The following is a 26,743-nucleotide window of genomic DNA, read 5'->3' on the forward strand; positions in this document are numbered from 1 at the left end:
CTTCATTCATCAGGCCGTTTCCTGAAGCCATTTCTAGACGGGGGAAACCAGAGTTGCGCTACTTTTTAATCCGTTGCATCTGTCTAAATGCACTTCCATAAGGAAAAATACTTTACAAAAATCGATATATCAGACTCTCATCTTTACTTAGGTCTGATTATTTTTGTAACTATTTCGTCGGATTAGCAGCTAGACGAGCTTGAAAGTACAGAGACAAGAAAGGGGTTACCCCGAATACGCAAGATGAGAAGAGGGATCTCCTCGGCTCCGGACAAAGTGATTTTAGCGGGGGTTGGGGGCTCTCCTTTGGACAATAATATAATTTTAACAACGCTATCGGATCGTTTAAACCCCGGACAGTCAAACGCTACGTTTATCCAAATAATAACCACCCCACCGCCTTGCAACGTTACACAGACATCAAATGTGTGTTTACCCGAGCCTCAGATAAACAACATTTACACAACTCCACAACAAGCTGCAGCAAACGGAGCAGGACAACGACCCGCTCTGGGAAGACCGCCGGTAAAAATCTACACAGTTCGTTTAAACATTTGGCTTGCTGTACAACCCAAGAAGAGGTTAGCTTGCTAGGTTAGCCGAGCTTGTTGTTCGGGCAGCTAACGTTAGCTACTTAGCCCGGGCATTCTAACCTAGCGAGGTGGCTAACTAACTACCGCTAGCTAAGTTACCAAATTGGGTTGTTTAAGTGGTTTGTGGACTGCATGGAGGCAAACGACGAGTTTGACTTAGTTTTGCAGTCCCACAAACGCAGGGCTGTCATGTCATAGCGTGCCATGCTAACTTCGTGGTGCTTTTGAGTCTGCTTCAACCTTGCAGCCAGATGGAAATATTGGTAAGAGATAAGTAACGTTAGCGGTGGCCTAGTGGCTGCTGTTGGTGTCTTAATTTGGGGGGTTGGGGGGGTTGTTGGGCTGCTTCGCTCTTAGTTAGCTAATTTTCCGTTTTTACATAAAAACACGAGTGGTTAAACTTACAAAGACGTGAGCTTACATACGACTAAAGCTTCTCTTTACTTTAGAAACTACTCGATTCATGTTTCTCCCAGTCTCTGAAGATGCAAGCCAACTTGGATGAAGCTCGAAAAAACATGTTAGCTATTAAGGCTAGTAGCAGTATTGATTAAGGGGGACAACGTTACTCGTTGTCGGAGGAGACTTTAATAATGCACGTGTTTCATGTCACTGTTTCTGTGAATAAAGTGTAACGTTATGATGCCTTTCATGCCAAGTAAAGTGAAACTCGAGTTTGTTACTTCAGTGTTGGCTGCACGTTTCCTGTATTCTCAACACGCATAAAACACACAGAATGGTGTCAGCAACATTCAGGTTGTGGGTTTTTTTCCTCTGGCTATTTATCTTTCATGAACTAAACCAGTCTCAGTATTTCAGACTGAAGCCATGACCAGGCAGGGGGTAGAGGGGAGCTGCTTGCTGATATATAAAATGGCTGACATTTTGTCTGTCAACAGAGGGCATATTATTCTTCAATAGACGTGGGCTCAATTAAACAATCCATAGTAGTATAGATGGCCAAGTATGATTTGACATACTCGAAGATAAACTTGAGTTCTTCCTTACAATAGGTTTAGAGGGAAATGCAGGAGATCAGCACTCTGAAACTGGGGTGTTGCTCAGAGACCCATTCAGTGGTTTCTTGCTAGCACAGAAGTTAAAGGGGAAATTTTGGTAAGTCACCATGGCAAATAACAGTGATGTCTTGAATGCCAATTTAACTGGGAACTGTATTAGAATTTAACTTTTAATGTAAATAAACAATGAAAATAGTTGTTGGGCATATGGAGGGGCTGTGATGTTAAACATGTTGCCTAAATGTGCTTAACATGTTTGGAAAAACTACAGAGGATATAAACATGCTGGTCTTTATCAATAGAAGTAAGCTTTATGCTTACCTAGAAAATGATTCTGACAATTTAAACGTTGGGAACCGAGGAAGTTGAATTTAAGATGGACATTGGACCTAATGTGTGTAGCAAGCTCACAGATCACTTTTGAACTGACAGTGGTTGCAGTAACATTATTTGCTTTGATTGTCAAATAGAAAACAGAAAATAAGTCATTAAACAATGTGTTAGAATTTTCTTTAGGCTGTATTTGAGGTCCCATAGTCAAAGAGCAAAATGGCATGACATTCTCTGTACTGATGAGAGCCATGTGCTGTGACAGTAAAAACTTGTTGGTATACTTGCATTGCTTGTTTTTGGCATTACTGTACAGCACTGTGTTGAAACTCACAGTTGTGACTCACACTTAAGCTATGTGGGTTTGTCTTAGCCATTTGAGTTGGAATAGAAGAAATCACAACCACCCATTTTGTGCCACATCATCGCATATGTGACAGTGAGTGTGACTACGATAAATTGGAAGTTTGACAAAAATGTGTTTTGTATGATTTTTCACTTCCTAAAAGCTGAAGAAGGTTATGCTGTACTTGAACAATGTCCTCTCACTTTATGCTCAACGTGAAATCCAAAATGGAGTGTGCTCAGCAAGTGTCTTGTCTATCAAATAATTTGTTCTCATTTAACGTTGAACATGTGTTTTGTCTCATTTCCTTTACACTTGAAGTAAGATACTTTGATTTATCTTAATAAATCAAAGTATCTTACTTCATGCCTCATTGCTTGTGAGGTGGCTTCAAAGATGAATGATGCATGTCAAGGGACCAAAACTTCATTAATATTATCTTTCCCTTTTTAAGGCTAAAAGACGGCTAGCACTCGATGATTCAGACCACCAGTACCAGTCAGAACCAGCCAGGACCCCAAGAGGCAGAGGGGCTGCGGCAGCCAATGGGACACGGTTAAAAACACCCAGAAGTAAGAAGCTGAAGGCTAAGAACTTTATGACATCCATACAGTACATTTGTAAAATTTAATCCAGACATCATGATTTAGGGTCACGCACTGTGGTAAACCGACCGACGGCATATAACTGGAGTTATATGCACAGCAACATCTTAAATCTTCTGAAATTCTTCATAAACAAGAAAGATTTTCACTCAGGTGAACATAGACTGTATGATGCAGTAGACAAAGTAATCATCATTTTAACGCTTAAGACCAATACTTAATCCTCACTTTATGGTATTTTTTAAATTGATTGTACATTCAATTTATAAGTTGAACTCCTACTTGGCATATTTCACAGATTATGTCAATAAAGCAGGCCCTCAACGCAAGTGATCTCGAAAGTACTTTGATTATTTTTCGTTTTAAAATTAACACAAACTAAATATGCAATATGTCTTAGCAACGTGGACTTTTTAGTAGTAGCAACATGAACCATTTCAATTGCTGCATAAGTAATTAGCATTATAAAGACAAATGAATTAAAGGGAGAAACAGTCTTAGAAAGGCTTTGATGACAACACACACTGCCAGAACCGCTTCACTGCCCCTTGGTATTGGCCCTTCGAGTCAGTTCAAATTTCTCCTGTTAGCGTTTCTTTTGGTTGACATCTTGTAACTTCGAAGGCTGTAACATATAATTAACTTGTTTATCTTAATTCTTTGTTTCCTGTGATAATCTGATGTCATCTAGGTGTTCCTTAAACTTGTCAACCACCTTTATTATTGGGGTTATTTTGTGAAATTTATGTGTATGTCCTGTATTACCAACTAGGTTGTAATTGGATCTTAAAGAAGAAATAACATTTTTCCGTAGTCGTGTTCATCTTGTAGGGCCAGCCACTACATTGTAGCATGTCGTTGAATCCAGTAACTGGTTGTGTTGCAGGACATTGCTTTGGCTCCATGCTTCTTTCTAAAACACTGTAACCTTCTAAATTATGGAACTGATGCTGTTGATATTGAAATCAAGCTGGTAAATATCTAAATTGCTGCTTTATTTAAAAAGTTTCCAGCTGGGGATTATTAAAGTTCAACCAAATGCTTGACCTGTTGTGTATCTTGTGATCCCCTCTTCATTTAAATTACACATTCCCAGCTGATTAGGACTGACTGAGTCATTTGCCTCCAGAGATTCCTGACTGGAAAAGGGTCCCAGTGTCATTTTTCCCAAAATTGTGATGTCATGATATAGCTGTCAAATATAGCTCTCTACAAAAATGTTGCACTGGCTTTCCCAAATTACTACAAAGCCAGGTGAGATTTTTTGCAAGGTGCTTTTGCTGTATTTGTTGAATGACAATGTTGTACCTGTTATTCATTTCTTCAGATACCTCTACCTAGCGATGTCCCGATACCGATATCTGATCCAAAACTGCTTTTGAGTATGCGTACTTGAGAAAGTTCTGATAGTATCGGGTGGGCTATGTTAGCCTCATGTTGGTTGAGCAGGTAGGCAGAAGTGGAACAATGTTTGTGGTATGGAGCTGTTTTAAGATAAGTGACAATGATAAACTTAAAGCTGACTGCAAGCTCTCAAGTCTTAAGATCTACTTACTAACCGGCTTTTTTCCTTCCTCATTCTATTGAGTCCACATTGCTCTGTGTATAAAAAGCTATTTACTTCCAAATTTGTTTTAACAGAAGAACACATGATCATTTCTGTTCTTTTAGGATTTGTACAATTGTGTACTTCCAAACTTTCAGTCATCAGGTGTGTGCCCCATTCAGACAGTCAGGGACTAGAAATCTGTGACATCTGGGAAAAACCGTGTTTAAGTGTGAACTGTCCAGTGTTTAAAAGTCATCGGGTCAATGTATTGGAAAGTGTATTTGTTCTCCTTCTGGGAAAAAGTGGTATCGGGACATTTCTACCGCTATTGCTGTGGAAAATCCTGCATTTAGATATCTGAGGGACTGGAAATCCTGTGATCTGAGTGTGACTCTTAAATATTGGTGAGGCCACATTTCAATTGTCCTCTTGCTCTCAAGAACGATTTTAACAGATTTTTAAACCTTAAAGTCTTGCAAAATGAAACATGCAGTGTAATGCTGAACTGCATTGTCCTACTCCTTCATTTTCTTTTTTCTTCTACTATAGCACCCAAATCTCCACCAGAGAAGACACGGTACGACACCTCCTTGGGCCTTTTAACAAAGAAGTTTGTGGACCTTCTTGCACAGTCTTCCGACGGCGTTTTGGACCTAAACCTTGCTGCTGAAACCTTACAGGTCATTTTATATCCACGATGCAAAAAACCTAAAGGTGGCATCTGAAATGTGTCTGTTCAGAGCACGATCATTTTCTGGATGCTTTCAGGGATTGTTATTTGGCTGATGTGGTTGGTAATTAACATCATTAAGTATACCATTACAGCTGTAGCTGACTAGACCTGTATTCTCTACTTTCAGGTGCAAAAAAGGCGGCTGTATGATATCACGAATGTACTAGAAGGTATTCACCTAATCAAAAAAAAATCAAAGAACAACATTCAGTGGATGTAAGTAGTTGCGCTTTCTTACATCATCTCCTTCTCGCTCCCTTTCTCTGCTTTTATTACTACAAGCTGTAGCCCCAGATACAAAGTCCTTTATAATCAAAATCATTTTTGTCACAAAAACATAAACTGAGCAGGGTTGTGTGTAAGCATTCATTTTGCAATTTAAAGCTCTTTAAATCCTCAGAAAATCTGATGTCTTAGGCTGGCATTGCAATATATTATGAAGGAATTTGGCCAGCGTATGTTTGCATTCTTTGAGCTGTAAGGCTGAGGAAGGCAGATGGTTGTGTATAAGCTGTTGCCGCAACAAAATATGTGGATATCTGACTGTGCAACACTTTGCTCTGCAAATTTAAATATATCCTGTTTCATCCATGAATCACTAAGCATATGCAGTTTAGGAATTATGCTTTAGTTTACTACTTTATTAATGCATTTATAGATGTGGCTTACATTTGTACATTGGTAAATAAATGCAATCCATATCACTTAACAGAAGTTTTAAATCCCATATCAACTGAAAACCATTGCAAATATTGCATTATGTACAGAAAAAATATTTTTAACGCTGTTGCGATTTGTTGTCCAACTGCGACTTTCAGATATTGTGTGTATAGGTTATGAACCTGGGAATATATTTTTGCCAAAACAAAGAAAACACTCTAATACAATATGTCGTCTTGGGAGATATTAAAAGTACTGAAACGTAAATCTGGCGTACTAAGTTTGTACCAGTTAGAGCAATTGTAAGCAAACTCAGGTTAGATGCTTAGACTGTTTAAGCTTATCTTTTATATATTTGAAATTATAAGTGAGTAACTGTGAAAGCGAAGACCCTGAGCACGTACTAAATCTTTTTTATTCACTTATGTCACTGTTACTTGCAGGGGCTGCAGTCTGTCTGAGGTAGAGGGAGCACTGAGCCAGAGACAGAGGCTGACAGCAGAAGTTTCTGCACTTGGAGAAGAAGAACAGAGGCTAGAACAACTTATTCAGAGATGCAGCCTGGATGTGAGACACATGAGTGAGCTGCAAAGCAACCAGAAATATCCTTCTCATGTTAAAATTGAAATGATAAATTCATTCAGTTTAGAAAGTAAGCCTTGTTTAAACACAGTCTATTTTCTCTGCTTAACTTAGTAGCATAGTAGTTTGTATATATGTTGCACCAGGCATCAGTTTTAAAGCAGTCACCAGGAGTTTACTATGCATGTGCTGAATCTCTGTGCAAGACCTCTTTTGTTTGCACATGAGATGTTTGCCAATAATTGAGCATTATTACAGAAGTTTTTACATTCTTGTGTTGTGTCTTTAACTCCTTCCGCTTCACATATGCATATGTAACATACCAAGACATCAAGCAGCTGGGAAACCTCAGAGACCAGACTGTTATAGTTGTCAAAGCGCCCACAGACACCAAACTAGAAGTACCAGACCCTGATGAGGTATGTATACACATACACAGAGACATTAGCTGGATTTGTTACTGCTGCTCAAATTGATCCTATGCTTCTTGCTCACTTGATTTTACCCAATTATCACCTAGATATTTAAATTCAAGTTAAGAGGCTTTTTTTTTTTTCCTATAATGAAAAACACATCGAGACTGTTTTTGATAACAGATTGCATGCAGCTAACCACTAGTAAACACTGACTAGCTTCCTGTTAAACAGCACTGCAGCCTGATCAGTTCAACTATTCTCACTTCCTCTGCAGATTTTATGGGAAGGCTTTAGGGACTGATTGTTTAGAATCTGTAGCAATTAAAATACATAGCCTTAGAGTTCTAAAATCACATGTAAAAATGCAATACCAGTTGGAAAAGATTTAGTGTTTAGCTTAAGTACTTAATTTTCAAGTACATGTATAGATGCTAATACTTTGTATGTATTCTTTAATGGAACATCAATAAAGTTAAGGGCTTCAGACTTTTATCTTTTCCTGAGGTTAGTCCATCAAATCAAGTGAAGTCCTGTTTGTGCTCTGATTTGAACTGATACAGCCAATTATTTCCCCCTCTAGAGTTTGTCCATACATCTGACTAGCACCAAGGGTCCTATAGAAGTCCTCCTGTGCCCAGATGATGAGAATGACCCTAGGAGTCCTGTAAAAAACAATGATGCAGACATCAATGGAAATTCTCCTTTCCTCAAAGTCCTTCAAGGTTTGTGTCATTCATGTATATGGTTTCTTGTAAACAATTTACCAGTTATTGCTTACTTATCTTTATCTAACTTGCTTTTTTATTTATTTATGAACAAGGTAGTTTGCGACGTGGTTCTAAAGCATCTTACTTCCTGTGTGTGGTGGAACTTTTTATTGCACTAAATTTTCTCATGGACAGGATAACACTGCTTTGGTCTGTACCAAATGTAATGGCACAATACTATTTTGCTTTGAACTTTTTTTCCCCCCTAATCCTTAGTACAGAAATAGATGACTTCAAACTAGGAACAGTTGTTCATCTTTACAAAGGCTTAACAAAACTGAAGTGAATTAAAAACTAGGGTTTTGCTGATTTAAGATTTTTTTTCTATAACATGTATAGACAAAAAGAGTGCATTAGTGACAAAAGATGGAACTAAAGAGTGCAATTTTAGCTAAAGTGGTACAAGTGTAACATTGCATGTGACTCCTCTGACTCAAGTGACAAAGTAACTCAACCTGGCTGATTAAGAGTTAATCCAAATTGTGAAATAAATGCCTGCCTTGTCTCGATGCAGCTGTTGGTTCCAAGCTTGCCTCACTGGTACAAATGAAACTAAACTATCGATGATTAGAACTAGAAAGGTGTTTAGATTCCCATTAGAAATGTGGTTTCCAGTGAAAAATGATATCTGCAATTAACAAGCCCACACAGGTGACTAATAGGGGGTCTTGATTATTTTGGGATGCTAACCAGTTTCCACTTTCTGTCACAGATCCCAGCGGCACCATTGCGTCTCCCACCACCTCCTTGGCTCCACCTTCCTCCACCTCAGCTGTCTCTGTCACTACTCTGTCCCCAATCTCATCCCCTTACACTAGTCTTCTCCAGCAGACAGAAGACCAGATCCCCTCATCATTGGGGCCTTTCTTAAACCTTGGACCCCCTATTGTGGACCAAGATGACTACCTTTTAGGTTTGGGAGATGATCAGGGAATTAGTGACTTGTTTGATGCCTATGACTTTGATAAAATGCCATCTTGCCTGGATGACCTCCTGTGCAGCTAGCATTTGCTAATATGAATTCACATTAAATGCATGGGAAAGACGGGGAACGAGTTTTGATGCACGTGACTGTGTAGTTAGTGGAAATCTGTTTTAAACAGATGAGGAAGCATTGAGCGATCTTTTCAGTCCTAGTGGGACTAAATACCATCCTTTCGTGATATGAGAGATGAACACCCTTGAATAATTTGATACAAACATGAGACAACTGGTTAGTGTGAAGACATATCCATTACTCTTTGTTTCAGGCTATGGGAGGGCTCCATTGTAGCTGAGCATTTGGGGGGAATCTAAAAGCCTTTGCTGTCATCTTGGTAAAATAAAATATATGGTAAAGGGAAGGATATGCCTCACTGTATGACACAGGGTTCTTGTCGCTATAAAGACAGGCCAACAAAGACAATTTAAAGAAAGGTACTCCCACACCGCCCAACATTAACCCACATTCTTTAGCATAAAATTAATGTGTAAATGCAACTCAGATGCACATATGATCAGCCAAAACTGTCAATAATATGCTCAAGGGTAGAGAGAAAGAAGCTCTTTACTATTAAATCTTGAAGGATGCTGCATATATAGGAATTTGTGGAACCTGTGTATATGTCTAGGGAAGGATAATGTTGATCTGTTTGTCCCTAAGAATCCATCCTTGTCCAAGATGTGTTAATACCAAGTGTTGCAAGGGCTAAGGAGAGGCAGTGCAAATACTATGTGTTCTATTACACCAATGACCTGCAGTTCAAGGTTCAAACTGCTGACTGTAAATTGGCATTTTGTGTGTTAAAACATAGAACAATTGAGAAATTGACGGGGCAGTTTTGTTGCACAGCATTTGTGGTTACAGTTAATTTTCGGTTAAGTTGGGACTGAGTCTTTGGTCACCTCTATTGTGTTGTTAATATTGTAATGTGACACTTGATAGGTTAACTCTTTATGTATTTGGTCTTGTAATTGTGAAGTTACTAAGAGTGTGAGTATTTTGTACATTTAGGCACTATTCAAATGTATTGGGTTGCTTGGGAGATGGCCCACAAGAAAAAAGTTCCGCAAATTATACACTGACAGTAGTAACATGTCACACATGAGCGTGTGCTCTTAAAGAAGAAATACAGTCTATTTTTTATTTTTAAACATCAACTTTTCAGTCTTATCATCTACCGGGCAAGTGGGCGGCAACACATATTCTTCATATACGTGGTACATTTTTACAGTGCAGTTACAAGAAAAACAATTCAACGAGAGAAACAGATTTTTAACTTTAACACAACCTAGAAATTGTAATGTATATGTTAGGCAGTAATGCCTCAAGTACTTGTATAGTTCTGGCTTGTGAATTGTTGAAAATCATCCACTCCCACTCTTATTGATACTTGATAATTCAGGACAGAATCATTCTTTTTCCTGCTGCTTGGTAGCTGTCTCTTCCATCTTTGTCAGCAGTAAGCAGCCACAACCAAACTTCCCCAGATGCTTCCTCAAATTGACTGTGTGCTGTGAAATTATACTGTGGTTTGACCTCATCAGAAAAAGCTGGTTTTGAGCTACTCAATGGACATTAAAAAGTGTGTATTGAAAGCAGTGTGGGAGGCCACATAGGTAAATATTAATCTTTTAGGTTTGAGTGTTCATTTTAATGGATTTTACTGTAGAAATAACTATTCTAGAAATATGATATCATGGTCACCGAAGCAAAGAGGGGCCACATAGCCACTATTTGAGGCTGCAGCATGCAATGAAGGGCTTATTTTCCTTCATAAAAGGATACTGAAAAATGGAAAGCTAACAAATGACAAATAGGTCTATTTTGTAATTAAAGAAAATTCCATGCACCCAAGTGTTAGTTTTGTGTGTTGCCTAGTGCCTCGGATTATTGAGTTGTTAAGAAAAGCTGGAGGACTGGTGAACTTTGAGCTGTAAGGATGTTTATTTTTCCTCTAGGTTTTTGGAACATGGTTGACACTTGTTACCTCCTTGTGTTCAATGTCATCCTATAATAGTAATGCAAACATCCTTAGCTTTGAAACTAGAAAAACCTGCAGCCACAGGTAACATTGCTGCTCTTAGTGTTAATATCCCCCTGACCTGATTGATGTGCGCTTGAGTAATTGCGTGTGCAGCATGTGTGAGATTGTCAAAGATCAAGCTTGCTAAAGAGTAAGCCTGCAATGTGTAAATTGATGTACAGTTTTCTAAAAAATTTCAGTGCACAAGGTACTGTAGGCTACCTCTCACTTAATTTTTGACAGTAGTAATAAGGCATAGATGTAAATGCCACAGTGTGTATGAGTTATTGAATTCCCTTTTGTCATAAAAATTCCCATTGTGTTATTTAAATGTGATATTGGATATTACATCACTTTTGTCTTCTGTGTGTGAGATTGCACTTGTACCCTGCTATATGCTGTCACATCTTAAATTTGAAATTGGGGTGCATATTCAGTACTCAAGTGGACAAACGTGTTGCAATATAATTTTTGGCTTTTTTGTTGAACATTTTCCATAAGTTATTTAGTATTTTTTTGTGATTTTGTTATTACAATTTAGAGCCCATCTTCATACAAGTACATAGTCAGTAGTGCATCAGGCACTGGTTGACATCTCCCATTTTCAAGTCATTAAGACAATGCTGTCTGTAAAGACCACAGAACCAGGATAAAGGGACTCGGCTGTCCTCTCCTAAGTGTGTAGGTATATTTGCCTCTGTCACATGATTTGTCTTAAGTATTTCTAGAATAATGTGGAGGAGTTTTTTGTTTGTTTGTTTAGTTTTTTGCTTTTTTCTTTCACTGCCTGTTGAAACAACATTTTATCTTTGTTAAACCAAATGTTAACCAGAACCTAACTGAGAAATAAGATTTCTTAGTTTCTGCCACTGTCATAAGTAAACAAGATTTGGCTTAAATTCACAGGAATGCTTATTCACAAAACACAATTTCCCAATAAATATTTATTTCAGTGTATTTTCTGTATATTTAAAGTAAAGGTCTAGCTCCTTTCTTTCCCCCAATTTTGTTAACAAATCACAGTCCTTTTGCATAGGTAATTACGGTTTCCTTCATCAATTTCAAACGACCAGAATCTGGTCACAATATTTTATTCACTTTTATGTGATATAACATGTTTTGGAAAGATTGTACCTTTCCATGGGTTTCTAATGGAATGTTAAAGATTTTAATACACCGCTGATGCTAGTGTCATTGCCAGTGAGTCTGAAAATGTATTATGAGTGACTAAACTTAGTTTCTTCATTTCTAATGTGTGATTCTGATGTGTGATTAGACCTTGCAGGATGTTGTAATTGGGCTAAATGTGGTGTAAATTATAGTCAAGATTAAAACAGCAATTTTCCTATGGTTCATTCTTAAGCTGTTACCAAATACAATGTACTGATCCATATGTGTTCCGTAATGGTTATGTGAAAAGTTAACTATTAGATAGGAAATAATTGACTGTCAAATTATGATATTGATGACTGTTTCCACAAATTACAATTCAAGAGCTGTAATATGAGATCACCTTTTTGCCATTTGAACACGGTCAAAGGGTGTGTTGTTGAATGTTTTAAAATAATTTGATGTTTTGATGTGTTAAACAGTACATAAATTGTTTCTTTAACATCTGTCAAATAAGTAATTTGAGTTATATTTGTTTGCTCGGAGGGATACTTGGATTTGTTTTTGTACTCTTGTACATGGAAAAAAAATAATAAAGGCAATATAAGTAAATGTTGTGTTTCGCACTTGTCTTGAGAGATTACTTTGCACTGTAGTGCTCAGAACGGAGACATCAGCTTGAAAACATGTATGAAATACGTGCCATTAAGTTGTAGTTTAACCGGAAAATAATTCCTTTATTGTGACTGATATGAACGTGCGTCAGTGTAACAACGCAGTTGAAACTGCCTCGTTCGCCTCCCCACATGAGAAAAACGAACGTGTCTTGTTTGTCCCCCTTCACTTACCGTCACAGCGTGTAAGTATGGCTGACTGGACGTTTGACAACTATGTTTTGATGTGGTGAATAGTATCGTTTTCTGTGTTTAAATCACACTGTGCTCGAAAAGTGATTTTGCCAGGTAGATTAACTACATTGCAATCCCAGTAAGTTATTGATTAGTTTTATAAACGAGTATTTATGCTCAAAATAAAGGGCACGTGGGCAGTAGTTAGCTAGTTAGGCTAGCCAAGCTAATAGCTAGTTTTTTCGTGTTAGCCAACTACATTAAACTTAGCCTACATGTTGCTAAGGTACTTTTAAGATTATGATGTTCCTAATTTTTATCGGTCACCGTTCGATTATGTAAATAATTTCGTGTGTTTGCAGATAGTTTAACCTATAGGTGAACGTCGGGTGTAATTTAAGAAGATGTAGCGGGAAGCGTTAATGTTAGTAATTGTAACACTGTTAAAATAGGTAGTTATCGTCAATTTAGATGTAAGAAATTTTTACTTTGATGTCGCTTTAATTTACGGAGGTACTGCCCACAATTAACGTAATGTAGTTGGATCTTTATATATCGGTAATGTCAGCAGCAGCTAAAAGAAGGGGTTCGCCAGGATTGTGTTTTAGGTAACGGTAACGCTGGTAAGTTAAAAACCCAGATTGTGTTTGAAGTAACTAGCTACTGCATAAGTAAGTCGTCCATGCTGTGCGTTTGTCAAAGTTTAGCAGTGTTCTGCTTTGATCTATTTGCTTTGCTATCTCTGGCGTTCAATAATCGGCGATTTATATCATATAAGTTACACGTAAATTGTTTGCTGTGTCACGTTTTCTCTGAAATTCTACACTGTTAAAGCAAACAAACATGGGGAAACCAGGGGGAAAGCACCAATTCTGAGATTCTCCAAAGTTTTCAGATAACAGTATGTTTTTTGGTATTGGCTTAAATTTGCCTGTGTATCCAGGTGTACAAGTAGGTACAGATTATATCGTTATATGATGTCATGTTCATTGAACAAGATAAGAGATTATTTATTTTTTTCTACAGTTGAGGTATAATTAAAGTAATTGTAATGTAATCAGTGTAACATCCTTTAAAGAACTAGGCTGTTGCCACCATCATACTACCTGTATACTGCTAAACATTGACTGCAAACACCCAGGGATTATACTCTATATCTGGTGTCTGGCCTTTAGCTTTTCATTCAGTAGGTATATTATCTACATGACTGCACAGAGCAGATATAACAAGTGTATTCCGAATAACCATACAGCAATGAAGCAGCATTCCACCCACAGAGAAATCTATCATGTTGCATTTTGGTTTTAATCCCCAGTAGGAAGTATTTAAGACGTGTGATTCAACCATTGGTTATTTATACCTGCATATTGGAGTTATGCTGTAATGAGCAATACACTGATCAGCCTCAGTAATAATGCCAATTGGTGTTTTAATATAAATAATCTTTTTGTAAGTATTTTGAACTAATAATAAATGCTGATGAATTAATATAGGTTAGTATTGAGTATTGGTTTGGTGTACTTCTACCATGTCTGCAAACAGTGTTCACATTATACTGCATAGGGGGCTATGTAGCTGTAAACTGCTTAGAGTGGCCACGGAGACCTTTGTCCTCTATGACTTTTTAAGTCCAATTGTAATATTGTTTTGGTTAATATCGGTGTATACTGTGTTATAGAACAATGGAAAATTAATCTATAGCTATTTCTTTAATACATTAATTGTACATTCATCTATTCATTAATAGATTAATAGTCATTTTTAAACAAACAAATATGTATTTCATTTTTATTCACTAGTACATTTTCTCAGATATTGAAATTTGCTATTGTTTTCTTTTCCTTAGTATCTTCTAGCTTTTGAATGTTTATGGGACTAAACAAAGCATGATTACATATCCCTTCAACACACCAAGGCACCAGGACACATTACACCAGGGCTACAACAAGCAGCGTCTAATTATAAGAAATGCCTGGTGTAATATGACACCTCACTGTCCATAATAGCTTCTCGTTTCTAATCGCACTTAGTTTTACCTTAGATTTACCAAAGTTTTGACATACAGGAACTGAGACTGTTGTGTGAAATATTTTTAGTATGAATTCTGATAAGGAAAGTGTTGGATCTCTAGAATAATGGTAGGCTGACTAAGACTCTGTTGGATTTCTTTAAAATAATTTTCCCCCCAGGTAACCATGCCATCCGCCTGTGACTCTCTGATTGAAGACATTGAGGACATGGTGTCTTTGAATGACCCAACTCCTTATGAGAGACAGTCTGCTAGAAAGGCTATCATACCAAGGTCCAGAAAGAAAAAAGAGCTTCTGAGTGATGAGGAACTCCAAGCAGACAGGTATGGCAGATGTTTGACAAAGGTACAGTAGATGAGGGTGTTATTCCTTTTTAAGTTTTACGCTTAAAAAGGGAGGACAGTAGTGGTTTTCAATTTTTAAGTTTGTCTCATTTCCTCTCGACCACGGTCTATTTTATACCTATTACAAATGAGCCAAGGTGTGTAAACACAAAGCCATAATAACTAATGGATAACTCATGTTTACTGACATTCTAAATCCTCAGCAATGCATTGCTAGAATGAACCCAATTCCAGTGATACGCAAGACACAAAGCACTTTACTATTACATAAGTACATATAAGTACATGTACAACAAACTGCCTGGCCAAACAAAGTCTCACACGCTTATATTTGATTGCACCACCTGTAGCTTATTATAGCATAGCACTGTGGCATAGTTTTAATGAATGTGATCAATCAATGTCACATTTTGCAATGTCACAATGTCTATTTTCCTACCAGCCTAAACTAAAGAAGTTAAGAGCTAAATGACTGATTCTAAAGTCCTTATAAGTTAATCTTTTTATCCCATTTTAGATAGTGGTTTTTGTCATTTTCATGCATCATATAATAAAGTAATATCTATTTGTCATTATTGTTTAGTTTGATTCCTGGAACCCAAAAAATCTGGATGAAAACATGGGGCTGCAGTCATAACAACTCAGACGGAGAGTACATGGCTGGACAGCTAGCTGCCAGTGGATATAAGATGACTGGTAAGAGTTTAAATTGTGCTGGTGATAGTTTGCATGTCTGTGGGCTGAAGTGTTAAATTTGTGTAATTTTTATTTAAAATGTCTGTAGAATGAATGTGATTATTTTCATTGAACACAAGGGGGCAGTGTTGCGTTGTAAGTAGTGATTGGCTTGTGTGTCATTCCAGTGTGGGACATTATTTTGCACTGGTTGTTGGCTGTTTGGCTTTGAGTCTTAATCTGCCATTTGACTGTCCAGAAACACAGGAAGCATGAGCGGTATATAACATGTGCGAAAGGTTTTCTGGTTTGCAAATTGATTGGGAATGTTTTTATACATTTGTTTGCTTCCTGTGTCCGGGTCAGGGTCATTGACTAATGTGACAGGGGATACAATATACATTTAAATATAGTCAGTTTAATGGTACCAGTTTTATATCTTTCTTACAAAAATCTTGATATATACATGTGTATGTGTCTTTTGGGAAAGGGGATAGTGGACTAATGTGTGTTTGAAGGCTTCACTGTAAAACAGTGAAGTGAAAATCCTAAATCCAATCATGGGCAAATCATTATTATGTCTCAAGAAATATGACTTTTTAAATGAAGACTTATAAATATATATGTTATGAATTATGGTTACTTTTAGCAGCAGTAATATTACAAGAATTCTTGCAATACTGTGTTGCACCCTTGGGTTGCAATACATCAGAGAGTTGATCAGTGTCAGATTACAGATTTTACTAAATACACTGTTCTGAATAGTACTTTCATCTTTAGTTTTGCATGTCTTTTGCATAGAGACTCTCACTATGATTCACATAAGTTCAAGAAGAAAAGGGAGCTTTGTGCCAGTTTTCGTGTGTTTAGTTGTACTGTGTGTGTGTGTGTGTGTGTGTGTGTGTGTGTGTATCTGGGGGTTGGACTAAACTCAGGATATGAATATGTGTGTTCAGAAAACATTACAAGTCTCTCGCCATTATTTTACCTTAAAGACAATTATTCATTTCAGTGTGACAAATTAGTAATTTGGCATCATTGACAGCTGTCATTTTTTTTTTTTAGATTAGAGACAATACTAGTACATTGTGTGAATGTTTAAGAAGGGCATGAAACACAAACGTAATAACAGGTAAAACGGATAAAGAAAATAAAAATGGGTCACAGTCACAGTTTGCGTGAATTTTTCTTTTATGTGTTGATGGTATATTGGAACTAATTAATCTGTACTTATAGTTGTGTAAGTGAAGTTACCTGATTTGTTAATTGTCTGCCACTGGTCCGATGAAGCGCTTCAGTCTCATAATGGTGTGTGGGGGCTGGTTACTAATGAAGTGCCGACACAGTCACTTGGAATTTATTAATTGTCTGTGTGTGTGTTTTTTGTCTGTATATGCTAACAGCCTAGTCATATTTTGACCACTTAACTTGAGATTTATTTTAATTTGTAGCTCAAAGATAATCTGCTAGAGGCAAAGCTTCAGAATACTCTTAGTCACTTTCTTGCCTTCAATCTTGACTCTTTCTCGTTGTCCTATCAGCAAAGAACTTCTAAAGGTCAGCATCTCATTGCAAAAAATTGAAAGATTAGATTGATTTCTGTCTCATTCTACACTGCGTTTTAAGTGTCTTTGCACTTTAGTGTCCCTTTCCGCCTACGTACCAGTTAGTTTTTCTTTTTCACCTTCTCCTATTTATGGGTGTGATTATCATCACTTATAGTTTTTCACTGTGAGATTGTTAGAAGGTAAATTGCCTGTCATGGCCAGAATCAGGGGAGATTACACTGAGAACAGGCAGTGATTGTTTTGAATGGTATAGTAAGGAATGCAGTGCAGTAGGCTAGAATGGCATGAAATTGTTGGGTGTGCATTGAAGAGGGTGGAATAGTCAGGAATGACAAGGACTGAAATGGGTTCTTGAAGGATGTAGTGTCTAGAATTTGGCCAGATTGAACACGAGGACTTTGAGTAGGTTATCTTTTGTGAGTCAGAATGTTATGTCCTGCTCCAAGAAGCTGTTGAAATCTATGATATCATATGAGTATCTTCTTTGACAATTTGGACAAAGACAGAGTTTTACCGTACAACGTGCTCTAAAAATATGACATCATCTTCTATTCTTTCTTTCTTTCTTCTATTTTTTTCTTTCTTAAACTATGACATCACCTTGTGTGAGATGTAGTAGCAGTTCTCCTGTCGGCCTCTAGGTGACAGGCTTGGATCATGGGAGGAGCATTTTAGTGAACACATCTTTGCAATATCAGGATGAGGTCATTCTTCTGGAAAAACACACTCTGTTTCTCATTCATAGTTTTAAAAGTTGGAACTTTCAGTCTTCCAAGGTTATGCGGAATCTTATGTAGTCAGTATTGTTAATAAAAAAAAAAAAAAAAAAAACAGCCCTTCACACTGCTTCTCACATCAAATCCATAAAATACTGTAAACTATGATAAAGACATTCAAATAATGAGACATGTTGCTTAAGCCCGAAAATAAATTGGCTAACAAACTGATGACTTGGACCGGTCTTCATTTTTCAGTTGATAAACCCATCATGTGAAACTCATGGTGTGGCTTTGCTTTGAATGTATTACATTTATATTTGAACTTAAATCAAACACACCTTACGTCCTGGCAAGCTAAAGACATATATAAGTATGTTGTTCACTAATTGAATTGCTGAATATATTTAGGAAAATGGAAACATAAAATGCTTACTTGGTTTTTCACCTTAGTTTTTGTTTGATTCTGTTCATTTAATTTTGCTTATTTTTTTTATTCATCTGTTGACTTCATACGTTTGTTTGTGTTCTTTATCTGAACAACCTGTCACTACTTTTTTCTGCTTTTATTGCGTCCACACTAGTGTTAATGCCTGTAATTGTTTGGAGTAACTGTTCCTATGTACAACCAAAGAGGGCACTGTTTGCCCATACTAGTACACTAATACAAATGAACTACATTTGAAGCAGAACATTGTGCCAGATAGTGACTTCATAAAAAATGTGTGCACACATACACACCCTTCATGGAAAGTCACACCAGGATATTTTGATTGTTTTTGGCTGCTCGCCTCCCCTCCCAATTTTGCTCTCTGCCAGTCAGCCACATACACAGCACTTCAGTCATGATTTTACATACCGGTTAGGCAAAATTACTCCCTTGTACACAATGTCAGCCAAATGAGGCATTCTCAGTTCCTGCTTTGGACACAGACGGTTGGAGGATATGGGTTTCAGACAGAGGGTGTGAGCTGTTTTGATAAAATGATACATGGACTTAATTGATCAGCAGGTATTGAAAGTGTTCCTATGGACAGAAAATGCTCTATGTGTGACATATATTGTAATTCAACAGTGCCATTTAGACAATAGGCTGCTGTGAAATAGTGATTGAAAGCATGATTAGCAGGGTTTACAAAAAAGGCCATTCAGTTGTTTTTTTTTTTCTACTGAAGCCCTTAATGCTGCATGTATGTTACATGGCAGCTGAAGAAAAGCATAGGTTAATAAAATTTGGCATTTTACTTGCATAAACTTTGACAGTCAGAAAATGTCATTACTTTTTCCATTTAGACAATTTAATTGGGATATATCTAATGAGTGTATATGAGCGCTTCTCCTGCTCTGTATTTGCATTTCATCACTGCAGAGTATGCTCACTCACTATGTGTACCTCACATACATGCCGTCTCATTCATAAAATGGAATTTGTGAGGATCTTCTGATTGGATGACTGTGTGCTACGCAACGTTACGCGCCGCAATATTATAGCCAATAAAAACTTACAATGTTTTACACACGTTTGCGCACACAGCCAGCTCTTTCTCTCTCTCTCTCTCTCTCTCTCTCTCTCTCTCTCTCTGTCTCTCTCTCTCACACACGGATACTTGAAAATTTAGTGGGAATTGATATTGTACGGGGGAAGTGCGTGAGAGACAGTTAACAGCCACCATTCTGCAAGATTAGACATATCGCCTGGTACCCATATGCATGTGAGAAACGAACTATATGCCCACTCTCTTTCCACTATCTCACGTGCGTGTGTGTGTGTGTCAGAAAGTCACATTTTACTGTTAAATAGAGGGAATGGGGTAGAAAAGAGATGAGAAAATCAGTGTACGGAAAGTTAGCGGTGATGGTACAAGGATTCTGGGAGGAAGGGTACGGCAGACAGAGACAGATACACTAGATTCTAAAATCAGCCAAAACCATGATCGGTAATATGGAGGTGAGCAGGGCATGCAGTATGCTTCCAGGAAAATGTGCTAGATTCTGGCAAATCTACAGGGACTGGAAGCAGGCAGATGGATAGATGGGGAAATAATGGAGTAGCAGAAGACATTGAAAGGTAAGGAGACAACATGGGAGTAGTTTGACGAATGAGAGATGACAGGAAAGATGTAAAGAAAAAGAAAATCACTGCATCACAAAGTGAATAAGAAAAAATATAATTGATAGCATTTGATAAATGATTACAAACCATTGAAAATAATATTAAAATATATATAATAATAATGTTGGGTTGATATGTAAATAACAATGGGTAAATTTTCGAATAGAAAAATAAGGGTCTATTAATTTTCTGTATGTGAGAGTTTGAAACACACACAGTCACACTAATCATCAGATTGGATCAGATATCAAAAGGCAGTGTCTGTCTGCAAGATTAGAAGAGCCATCTGTCTGCCATGAAAAGCCTCAGATTATCAATAAACTTCACACACTTCTGTATGTGAATGTTTCTGTGTGCTTGTGTGTTTGATCAACCACTAGCATGGAATGAAAATGAAAGAGACTGAAACAGAATAAATAACTGAGACTAGTAATAAAAATAAACAATTTTCTCTTTGCTTGACCTCATTATTTTGGTGCTTATTAGCTAATGTATTCTGCCACTCAAAATGGGAACATGTAAACTACACACACTGTTGGTGCTCAGTATTTTTCCATCAAACACAAAATCTTCCATGACAGACACACACATAAAGACCAGTAGAAAGTAACTAGTGGCCACTCTTGGTGACAAATCAATACATCTCTTTACTGGTCAAACATTACCTGTACATACTATGGCACCTTTCGCCTGTATATCTGTAGTTTTAAGAACTTAAGTCTAGCAAAAATGTATCTCAGAAGGCCCACGATCAAAACCTGTTTATTTTCATGTAGCTGGACATAGTTATGTACCCTTTACATAATTAATTTCAAAGACTTCAGATATTTGTCAGTCCCCACGTAGACATATTGCCTATAAATGGGGATCATTTGGTACTGTGGCTACTCTCTATAGAAGTGGGAGGCAAGTCATGATCACTCCAACACAATCAGTTGAAAAAGAACCCTAGAGTAAAAGCTAAAGATTTGAAGGATTCTTGGGAGTTTGTTAACGTCACTGTTCAAAAGTCAAGAATATGCAAAACATTGAACAGGTATGGTATCCATGGCAGGATCCCACAAAGGAAGCCATTGCTCTCCCAAAAAATCCTAATGGCATGTCTAGAGTTTGCCAAAGACCACCTTGATGATGCTACTGGGAAAGATGAAATGAAGATAAATTTGTTCAAGAACAACACACAGCATTACGAAGGGTGCAGAGAGATAATCCTACCTGAAAACATCATCCCGACAGTGACTTAAGTAGCTGGGGTACTCAGAGAAATCAGCTTTCTCTGAAAATCGGGGAACAGTGTTTACAGGAAATCTGCATATACATGCAGCAGAAGAGTAACCTGATTTCTGCTCCACCTCCAACTTAACGTGTGTGTGTGTGTGTGTGTGTGTAGCTGATCCACAACAGTCGAAATTGTAAAAATCCACTCAAGAAATTGACTTATTTAGACATCTACAAGGCAAATTTTCTGTTGGACTTTAGGCAAAAATGAGGCTGCATCACCCCATTAATGATATGTACTTTCATTCATTCTATCACTCAGCTGCATGTTCACTCACAAAAAGCCAATTAGAAATTCGGTTAAGCGTCTACAGATGTGTCAAAAAACTATTTTTTCTAAGACCTGCTCCAAAAACACACCCCTACGACTACAGATTGTGCTACCACACATCATAGGACTAGGACCACTGATAGAAAGCATGAAAATAGGAGGGAATTCTAAGTGCTTTAGTAGATGGAAAATCAATTAAAGTTCCTGCACACATATCATCATCATCATCATCATCATCATCATACAAATTCAATCTCGGTTATTACTTATCTACACCTTTCCTAATAGAGTGGACAACAGACAAGCTATTAGGCCTACAACCCATGGTTGACCACACACACAGTTAAATTCATTCATAATTTCTTTCTGGTCAAGCAGAGCCCAGTCGATGATTCCAGTCAAGTCATCCTTTCTGCTTGGTGATCAAGGTTACATTGTCCGGAGATAATTCAAATTAAACCCACTGCTCAAATCATCAGTCGCTTTTAAATCCATTATATCTAATATCTGTGCTCTCACATGGAAATCTAGCACATGGCTGATTCATTTATATGTATGAAGGGGAGATCAGACGAAGAATTAATTTATTGCAAAGGACAGAAGTGTGCACACATCCTGTTTTGTAAGGCCTTGTAAGTTCTTTAACCTGCCCAAGTAGTTTTATTTGTTGGTCTTTCTGACTAGTCCTCAGTAAAGATGTAAATTCCTACAGCACTTTTGCTCACACTTTTCTTCACTATCAGGTAACCAATTCTTTTAATTCGGCAGGTGGCCTTGTATGGACATCCAAAACACAATAATACAGGTCACCCCTGCTTTCCATTTCAGCGGGTGGTCGGCGAGTAATGGCACTGATGGCTGAGTATTGGACACTCAGACAGAATGCAGGCTTTATCTTTGAAAATGGCACAAAAAGGGCCAAAGAGGAGCGAGACAGAGAGAGAGAGAGAGAGAGAGAGAGAGAGAACCTCAAAGGGAACATTGAAATGTCATTCACTACATGTCATTGAATGTCTCACTCTCCAATTCTTCACTTCTGATCCATATGTGACCCACACACATTCTCCACCCACACAACAGACTAGCATGTCACGTTAATTACTAATGTCTTTATTTCCTCTTCATGAGGGAAATTACATTTGTTTTCCTTGTTGAGTCAAGACACGTGGAACAAAGAGATGAGGCCAAATTAGAACTAAGAAATACTAAAATGTCTCTTTGAGTAAGTAAAATAACTAACAAACTAATTATTAAAAAAACATGAAGTGACAATGTTGTTGTCAAATATCAGGGAATATAGATCATTTTGTTTTGGTCTGTTTAGCTGTATTATCAAGGACTCTCAAAGTCTTTGTCCTTCAAGAGAGGAAAGCTATGTGACTCTGTGATATTACACCACTGAACAAATGATAACATTTAATTGTGTAAAAACATTGACATTTTGAAATGAGGACAGTTTGTACTGCCCAGTTATGTGAATAACAGTTAAATTGTCATGACAACCCTAGTTAACAACTTGTTTTTTCTGTGTTATATGTATAATGGCTACTTTCAGTTCTACTTTACATCTGTAGGTTGAAGAGCATGTTGAAAAAGGGTTGATTTAAAAAAAAATAAAAAATAAAAAATTGTAGAAGTTTAAACTATTTGGGCTGACTACATCAGATTGAAGTTAGGAATCTAATCAAACCAATGTACGTGAAAACAAGTCATGGAATATTGGTGTTTACAAAGAAATAGAGGTACAAATGAAGTCACAAATAGACAGTACAGACATAAAACTGTATTTCATTATCTTACCATATTTTAGTTAATGACATAAATGGTACAATACTATTTAACACAATAATGTTGTAAGAGTTGTGCAATCACAAGCCATGACCCAAATAAATAGAAACTGCACTTTATTCAATTTTTTTTTAACAAAATGTAAAGTATCACCAGACTTGTCCTTCAAATATTGTGTTGAATCTTTAACTCTGCTGCAGTAATTTTTAAAAGAAGAATTTAAAAACCTGCACCTGTTATTAGAAACTGATTAATCTAAAGTAAAATGTTAAAACAATTAGAAGATATTGAACTTTAGTATGAATAAGAGGAGCAAAAATGGCAGAAATGTTTAACTATCATCCTTCTTCTTCTTTTCCTTTCGGCTGTTCCCTTTCAGGGGTCGCCACAGCGAATCATGTGCCTCCATCTAACCCTGTCCTCTGCATCGTCTTCACTCACACCAACTAACTTCATGTCCTCCCTCACTACATCCATAAATCTCCTCTTTGGTCTTCCTCTAGACCTCCTGCCAGGCAGCTCCAACCTCAGCATCCTTCTACCGATATAATCACAATTTCTTCTCTGAACATGTCCAAACCACCTCAATCTGGCCTCTCTGACTTTATCTCAGAAACCTCCTACAATTTAAAAATACCCACTTTCTAAACTTTTATTAGACCGGTTGTTTCTATACACATTATATACGTAGAAATGATTCGGTAGGACCTATGTATCTAATATCACACCTTTTTAAGTACCATGGTTGCCCAAGAACACCCTCGCATTTGTATTATTATTATTATTATTAACACATATGCAGTGGCAAGATAGGAGCAACTAAGGGTTGGTTATACAACTGGCAGCTAAACCTAACAAATCCACAGGCTGTTGTTTTGCCCGCTGAGCAGCTCCAATGGAGATGCTGAGGTTTAAAGGGCCCCTTGATGGAAGTTGTTGTAGTGGAGGCCAACAGGTTTTGTTTTACCAACCCAGCTCTACTACCAGAGGTGTCATTTCCCTGCTTTGATATAATGATGAGCACATTGAATGTAAACAAAATCTGGTTTCACCTCTCATCCTCTTTCCAAACAACCTCTTGTCCTCCTAATTTCTTAATTCCTCTCCTGTTTGGTTCTCTTCACCACTCTGCCTATTCTTAGCATCCTGCCTTCTCCCATTACTCAGATCTTTCTATGATATTGCCATTATATTCCTTCTGTGTGGTATTCCTTGGATAGCAGGAGGTCGACTGGCTGTCTGCTGACTCCTGCAAGGAATGGATATCGTTCCTCTAGCGAGCTCAACATCATCTCCATTCATACATCTGTAGTTTTCACCAGAGTCATGTAAGTGTGAATGAAGAAATAAAGGAACACAGTAGAGACTAGAAAGGTTATTCTGGCCAACCCTCTTGGCTTCATTGTGGTTCGTGAAACAAAGGTAAAGTATCACCATCTTTAGAGAATCAATTTGTTTTTGTTTTGTAATTTCTGGGAAACTGAAAAAGAGGATAGTTATTATTTTTACTTGTGCAAGTGCATTTAGCAGTAAGAGAGATCTTTCTCTACTTGCAGCAGCTGAATTAGAAACGTGCTGTTCTTACAGTCTTTAAGTGTCAACGTGATTTCTTGCTGCAAAGTTTCTTCCATTTAGGTCTGCTTGTAAAGCTGCCACTATTGAATTCATTTTCCATATAGTAATAAACTGATAACATTGAGCAGACATTCCCTTTCCCTTTTCCCTGCTGTCCATATTTTCCTCAGGATGATTTTTGAGGTAGTAATGATCCCAGGATCCATAATCCCACGGCATTAAAATGGTGATTACATGAAACCTACTGTGTGTATGTGTTCATCTCGGTCACTATATTCAAAGTATTTGCAGTCATTGTTTTAAGTAGAAGCATTATCACAAATTGTTTTATGCAATCGGTTTTTGTGTTAGATGCTGCAGATAAACTGATCATGACACAAACTTGATGTGACACATTGTTTGCTGAAAAATGGTAATAAGTTATTAAATTATGGAAAGAATTTTGGCGTGCTGCTAAAAATCCATGTGTAAGATAAAGAAACACCTTTTCCAATATACTAGTGCCTTTAAAGTGCTAAAAGCAACATCACCCATCTGATTTTGCCAGTGTTAAGTGTGTTGATACATTGCTGTATGAGTACCTGTGTAACTAGGAATACACTAGCAGCACAATTGTCTCAGCTTCATTTAGCTTCTCTGACCTGATATCTAATTAAAGAGACTCAGATGTGTGCAGGAGCTGGATTAGCATATAAAAAGACACTGACAGGACATCAGATAATTCGGATGCCATCTGTTTTCAATGGAATCTGTTAAAGGGAAAGGGAGTGTGTGCTTTTGCATACAAGTGCAACCACCATGCTCTTCTATATCATTTTGTTCCTCTCTTTCTCAGGGACCATCATTTGTACTGCAGATTCCACTGCCTTTTGCCCTTTCATTTTCTGTTTTTTATTTTTGAAAAAGAAAAAAACAGACCTGTTTCACTGTGAACCAAGACAACTGTTTAGGATTAAAAAAAAATTACCATTTTCTACAGATTTATTAAAAAGTTGGATTAGAAAAACTAATGATAACAATATGCAGTTACTTATTTATGCTTTTTATTCAGACAGCAAGCTTAGAAAGAGAGAGAGAGTGTGCCATGCAACACAGGTCCCCTGTTGGAATCTAGTTGTGGATCTTTCTGGTTATGTTGGAAGTGCTATGACCATTTAGCTGCAGGATTGCTCCACAATATGCATTTTGTATGAAGCTTGTTGGTTTAAAACTTGCATGGAAATATTATGCTTCACTCATTGGCAAAAAAGTGAGAGCATATAGATATAATTTTCCTATATAGAAAGATCATAGAAAATGCCAAAAGTTGTAGTTGAATAATTTTTCTCTTAAACTGGAACATCTATTTCACCCTACTTTTATCATTATAAGACTTTTTGCTTAATTCTTTCATTGCTACTGGCAAAACAGACATTTTCTGTTTGCCAACAGTGAGTTCCCTAAAAAGATTTACTCTTGTTACCCTTGAAAAGGGAAAAAAATCTAGCAACATGGGCAAGCTGTAATACCTTCTTGCCTTGAATGAGCAGACCAGCTTATTGATGCAAAGCACTCAGTGGCTTTCAGCTCGTCCCTTCCGGGGTCGCCACAGTGGAACGTGTTCCACAAGTTGATTTGGCATGAGTTTTTATGCTGGATGCCCTTCCTGCCCTGACCCTCCTGTTTTTATCTGGGCTCAGGAACGGCACCAATGAAGCCCTGGGTGGCTCGGTGCACCCTGGTGCAGTGGGATTCGATCCCTTGGCCTTCTGTATCCCAACCTGATGCTTTACCCATTGAATCACCAGGCCCCCTATTGATGCAAAGCACTTGGGGGCAGTAA

At 37.5% G+C, this 26,743-nt stretch overlaps 2 protein-coding genes across 3 annotated transcripts in view; both read left to right on the top strand.

The window, feature by feature from the left end:
* Nucleotides 1–11,433, top strand: LOC137130684 (transcription factor E2F3-like). Its single transcript, XM_067511148.1, has 8 exons — nucleotides 1–525; nucleotides 2,743–2,860; nucleotides 4,992–5,122; nucleotides 5,303–5,391; nucleotides 6,279–6,437; nucleotides 6,722–6,836; nucleotides 7,414–7,555; nucleotides 8,313–11,433. The coding sequence occupies exons 1-8, from the start codon at nucleotides 244–246 to the stop codon at nucleotides 8,603–8,605; spliced, it is 1,329 nt and encodes a 442-aa protein (XP_067367249.1). The 5' UTR covers nucleotides 1–243; the 3' UTR covers nucleotides 8,606–11,433.
* Nucleotides 11,434–12,564: 1,131 nt separating this feature from the next.
* Nucleotides 12,565–26,743, top strand: part of cdkal1 (CDK5 regulatory subunit associated protein 1-like 1) — a 196,009-nt gene continuing 181,830 nt past the window's right edge. Inside the window, exons 1-3 of one of the 2 annotated variants that reach the window (XM_067510364.1) lie at nucleotides 12,565–12,702; nucleotides 14,753–14,916; nucleotides 15,521–15,633. In XM_067510364.1, coding sequence (XP_067366465.1) covers nucleotides 14,759–14,916; nucleotides 15,521–15,633 — 271 coding nt within the window. In that variant the 5' untranslated portion in view covers nucleotides 12,565–12,702; nucleotides 14,753–14,758. The remainder of the gene's footprint in view (nucleotides 12,703–14,752; nucleotides 14,917–15,520; nucleotides 15,634–26,743) is intronic. The other variant, XM_067510365.1, reaches the window with a different exon arrangement.

This window comes from Channa argus, chromosome 7 (genome assembly GCF_033026475.1).
Source record: "Channa argus isolate prfri chromosome 7, Channa argus male v1.0, whole genome shotgun sequence".
Classification (NCBI taxonomy): Eukaryota; Metazoa; Chordata; class Actinopteri; order Anabantiformes; family Channidae; genus Channa; species Channa argus.